The 5,482-nt window shown below is 36.9% G+C and overlaps 1 protein-coding gene across 1 annotated transcript; it reads right to left on the bottom strand.

Moving 5' to 3' along the window:
- Positions 407-3,604, bottom strand: LOC109823757 (xyloglucan endotransglucosylase/hydrolase protein A-like). The gene is made up of 4 exons (XM_020390126.1): positions 3,349-3,604; positions 3,152-3,252; positions 2,346-2,539; positions 407-1,002 (listed from the first exon to the last, which is right to left on the bottom strand). The coding sequence occupies exons 1-4, from the start codon at positions 3,530-3,532 to the stop codon at positions 603-605; spliced, it is 879 nt and encodes a 292-aa protein (XP_020245715.1). The 5' UTR covers positions 3,533-3,604; the 3' UTR covers positions 407-602.

Raw genomic sequence — 5,482 nt, 5'->3', positions numbered from 1 at the left:
GGATGGAGGAGAAAAAATGGTGAAGCTTCCCAAAATCTGCAGCATTCTCTAAATTTTTGGAGGAAAAAATAGATTCTTCAAAATGTGAAAGCTGTTAGAGTTGGTGTAAAAATAATTTGGAGAATATGACTTTTGCTTCCCTATTTTGGAGAAAATTTTAGAGAAGCTGTTGGAGATGCCCTAACCTGCGCAAGTGGTCCAACACTTCTCCTTTTGCTAAGCGTGCGGTTGCATCGGGAGATGCGATGCAACCCACTATGTAGTTATTGCTCCTCGCTAATCTTGGTTGGCCTTGTGATTATTTGTTCCGACCGAGAGAGCTCACGGTAACACCGACCGAAAAGATTTTCGGACAGAGAGAAACGTAGAGACATTTGTTGTCTTCAAGATTTTGCACGAAGCACAATTTCTAAATTAGAGCTTAATATTTATTGGTAACTACCAAGTAGTTTTTGGACGTAACAACAACATACACATAATCGCTTATCATTGCGTATTTTCAGTTTCACCACAAACCATAACGATACAAACACAAGCACTTGAGATCACAAGCAATTCAACTTACACAAAAGAGAGCAGCCACGCACATTGCGTTAAGTAACTCACACATCTCTATCTCTCTTGCACTCCGGCGGCATCGTCGCGATCCGAGCTCGGTCCGTGCAATAGTTGTAAATGGTATACTTCTGGCGGACCCAGTTGAGCCTGCGGTATTGCACACCGTCAAGATCCTGAAACTCTCTCTGATCCCACCACCTCTTCCCTTGGGTGGCACAAAACTTGGCCTCGACCGAGGCCTCGCATCCGTCGATATGGAACCCTTTGTAGGTCGCGATGAACGGGGCGTTGGCCCAGTTGGTTTTTTCGAGCCCGCCTCTTGTGGCCCAGTCGTCCGCGTTCCATAGGCTTGAGTAGATCTTCATGGGCTGGTTGAAGGGGAATCGAACCCCGAGGTCTTTGCTGTTTTTGAATACTCGGATTGGGACGTCGTCGACGAAGAAACTGGTTTATAAATCGACACAAGGAAAATATGGTTAGTATTCACTAGTTAATCATTGAAGCACGTTTCGACGACATGTAAGCATCAGTTGTATGCAACTGCAGTCGCCGAAATAGATATCAGAAGTAGTTGTAATTGGTTGTTTCAATTTTAGAATTTGAAGCTTTTAAAATAAATGCAGTTGCAGTCGCAGTGGCTTGTTTTGCGTGTATTACCAATTTACCATGGGTTTAATATTCGGTTATTACCATGAGAGAAAGAAGAAAAAAATAGACGAATTTTTCACAGAAAAATGAAAAATAATCCCAGCATTTCTTCTGTCTTTTCCCAGAAATTAAAGTTTAACCTTTTGTAAATAAATGCCTGAAAAGTTGGGAATAATGACACCCAGAGAGAGAGAGAGAGAGGATGAGGAGCAAAGGAACAAATGGCAAAAGAACAAGACGCGCTGAGCCCAAAAAAAAATGAACAAATGGTCAGTGCACAGCTGCCAACAAGCGACTGATCAAGGCCAGGATCAGATCAACGAAGCATCACCATCAAAAACCTTTTCAGACTTTTTAAAAAACTTACGTACTATTGTTTTGTCCTCAACGCATGTGAGGATGCTTTGAAGTCTTAAGCAAGTGGGGAGCTTGATGGATTACAGTTCACATGCTCTCTCAGCATAGTTTACTCTTTCACACTGGAGTAAAGGAATAGTGGAGAGCAGATTTTACCCACTAAAGCATTATTAAGCATTAAAAAATGACTAACAATAATTATAGCTGGTGAGATAAAAAGATGCTCTTCTACTGCACAAATAAATATATCCAGTTACTTCTATCAAGTAATTAAAGTAAATATATGTATCAAGAATAAATAGTACATAAATCTCCAGACATTCCTCTATCGCACAAATAAAAAGGAGACGACAATATTTTCTGCAGAGCTTTGCTACATATAGTACATAAATCTCCGGACAATATTTTCTGCAGAGCTTTGCTACAGAGACCCAAAATATGAGACTAATAAGTGGGACAAGTGAGGTGTTCCTCTCCTATTGGATAATGAGTTGGTCATCATTAATGATGGCCAACTCATTATCCAATAGGAATGGTGTCCTCACTTGTCCCTCCTATTGGTCCTATATTTTGGGTCCTTGAGGAATTTTTCTTCTATATATTGTTATACTAATTTAATAAGATTGGTAACAAGCATGTGCTCTTACCTCTTTATAAATTCCTATAATAAACCTCTTACTATTTTTTTTCCCAAAAACATAGTCCAGTTACAATGTTCAATTAAAAAAACAAGTAAATTGGAGAAAGCAAAAAGGATAAGAATGAGGGAACAAAGGACTCACACAATCTGGTACATGTTCCAGAGAACTGAGTAGGAATGGTAGGCCTTGGTTGGATCAAACCAGAGATATATTCTCTGCTCTCTATTCCCCTTCCCCCCAGTGAACACATTGGTCTGAAGTATGTATGGCTGTCCTGTCCTGTTGCCCAAAAACTCAAAATCTATCTCATCATGCTCTGAGTTTTGTGAAGACAGCTGCAAAAGATGAAAACCACACAAAATGTAATGGCGTAAAAATTGAAGCGGAGGAAAACCTGAAATGATGGGTGCTAATATTCCCCACACTTCGGAAGCAAATCTAGAAGAACAAGCATTACCCCTGTGAGTCCACATTAGCAAGAACAATGATGTTCGAATCTTATTAGGCACACATTTTAAGTTGTGTTCCAGTCTTTACACACTTTTGATTAATGGGTACTTCTACGTTATTGCTTAAAAGTGTTGTTAACCTGACATACATCTGGATCGTCAGTTCTGATCTGGATACACTCATGAGTGTTGAAAAAATAACGTTAAAAAAGGAAGATAAATAATTAAAGCTAGTAAGGCACGATGATTAATTAAAAGTGAGGCTAAAACGAGACTCAAGAGAGAATATAGAGTTTGATCTCAATCCTTAACCGTTCTGAATGTGTATCACGTCAACAACACATCAACAAATTTGTTTCCTTGTAAAATAGTTTACATTTTAACATATGAAAACTATTCAACCTCGAAAGACAAATTAAAGTGTAAAACATGCGATTAACTTCATCATCACTTTGGGTTTTCGATATGCAGAGCAAGATTGTTTGATCCAATACTTACATAGAAAGCGGTCACGGTTCCTGCAGAGTCCCCAGGAACCATCTTTATTTGCATACTGAAATGCCCAAACAAGTAAGAACCTTTTGATTGAAACCCAGTTCCTGACCAAAGCACAACAAATCAAAACAAAATGAGCAAAAACACAATGTGGTAACATTCCTACACAAAACAAGCTACAAAATTTTATATCGGCATACCTGTGTACTTATCCAAAGAGAGAGTGATCTCATTACCACCATTGATGTACTTGATGTGATCATTAGCCCAAGTGGGCACATAGTTCCTTTGAAAGGGAACATCAATGGGCTTTCTTGGGCTAGCAGCCATGGCCACTGAGCTCAGCCCAAGTACACAAATGCACACCAAAAGTGAAGAGGCCATGAGAAAAGGGGAGTGGGGTTTAAGTGGGTGAGGAGAAGAGAGAACTACAAGGGTTTATATAGGGGAAACTTATAATAGAGGAGTCAAAAGGCTTGATTTGAAGGCAAGAAGGACATTAAAAAAATATTATGGGACAGCTATTAAAAAGATTGATAGATTACAGCTATGCATCAATTATTTCTCTCTCTGCACTCTTGTTTGGGTCAGTTTGGAACTTTACTGAAAAGAGAGAGAGAGAGAGAGAGAGAGAGAGAGAGAGAGAGGCATTGTGCTAAAAGTTGAGATACAATCAATCAAATAAATTTCATTTGATTCTTTATTTACTATTTAAACTAAACTCAAGTTGAATTCAACGGGGGAAGAAAAGTTTATCCAGGCTTATAGGATATGATTAATTACAATCCAGCTACCTGAGATGTAATATAATTACATGGATAATCATAGAATTTCCCTATCTACATGGTTAGCCATAAAGTAACTGATTATAGTTACACTAATAATCCTGAAAGTTGCTTATCATCTGGGCTACAGGAGCACCTTGTAATTTTAATTTGTGATCAGAATTACCGGTGCAGATATGCAAACTTCAGAATCACCAATGTAATTATATCATACCTCATAGTATCAGATTGTAATTAATCCTATAGAAAATCTCACAAGCAATGACAATAGGTATCTTAGTTAAAATAAATCTGAAGGCTATATTTGTTCCAATAAAAACGTCAAGTTTGATGGTTAATTAACCATCAACTTTAACCTACATGCTGCAAAAATGCTTCACATTCTCTTTTCTCTCCCTATGATTTCTTATAGAGGAAGTTTATAGGGTTCTTTTTTCGATAATTCAATCCAAACAAGAAGAATGTAAATGATTGCCGTCAATCATTAATTCATCAAATGGTTGTATATTTATGAATGAACTTGGAACATCCTTAATAAAACAGTACAATATAACCTCGGTAAGCCGCTAGATTACTCTTAATCATTTCTAACAAATTGGTTAAGATAGCATTATCCCTGATCTTTGGTTTCTTGTAACTCACTTTAGCAGGAAAAATGATCATCCCAGTTCATCAACACAAGAGGCATATAAACTCAATAATAGTGTTTTTTATTAGAACATTACTACTATTGTTAGAACATGCAATTAATGCAACTACTAAGGGTGCCATTTCTTTTTGTAATTTAATTCTGTGATTTTCCACCACAAAATTTCTCTCTCTATAGAATTAGAGTTATATTTTGTACCTTCTATCTTCTAGTTTCAAATCATACGACTGCCAACCTTTGAAAGTTCATCTTATTATTGTCAATACCACTCAAGAGTCATTACTGAATAATTTAAGTGTCCAAGCCTATCTTTCTCCAATTAGCACTAAAAACTAATTAATGCAACTAATTAGAGGGGGAACAACCTCAAATAGCCAAAAACTTAGAAGTCTAAACAAACGCAACATGATGTCAACTTCTAGTTTAATAAAATTGTCAGATGCATCCTCTTAAAAAAAATAAATAAATAAAAAGCTTGTAGGTGCCGTTCATGCAATCATATTAAGATATTAAAAAAAATTGAAAGACTCCAACTGTAAAGGATTATTCCCTTCAAAATTAATGTAATCTGCACATATGCTATTGCGAACGTTACCTGCAAAACTTGCAGTTTAATTAAATCCTGTCAAATCTCAACTAATATTGCATCCAAAGTCCCATGTGCACCCTGTTTTCCTTCATTAAGCAAATCCCACAGCTTAGCAACAATAATGATGCCACATGTGCACATAGTCTACAATAACACATCTCATTTATATTTTGATTAAAACGAATACCAAAATACTGATGGGGCCACTGCCACCTGTTTGCATATCTTATGCTCAAATCAGAAAGATTTAATTTTCTAATGTCGGTATTCCAAATTACGTGGAAATTGAAATAGATCCTCCAAATTTCATT

The sequence above is a fragment of the Asparagus officinalis genome, chromosome 9 (assembly GCF_001876935.1).
Source record: "Asparagus officinalis chromosome 9, Aspof.V1, whole genome shotgun sequence".
Taxonomy (NCBI): Eukaryota; Viridiplantae; Streptophyta; class Magnoliopsida; order Asparagales; family Asparagaceae; genus Asparagus; species Asparagus officinalis.
This window is presented reverse-complemented; position numbering and strand designations above follow the sequence as displayed.

Excerpts from the sequence above, each read along its gene's own strand:
- LOC109823757 (XM_020390126.1), bottom strand. The coding sequence starts at position 3,532 with ATGGCCTCTTCACTTTTGGTGTGCATTTGTGTACTTGGGCTGAGCTCA. Across the intron at positions 2,540-3,151 it reads GAACCGTGACCGCTTTCTAT|CTGTCTTCACAAAACTCAGA; the intron begins GTAAGTATTGGA and ends CATCTTTTGCAG. Across the intron at positions 1,003-2,345 it reads TGGAACATGTACCAGATTGT|TTTCTTCGTCGACGACGTCC; the intron begins GTGAGTCCTTTG and ends TTTATAAACCAG.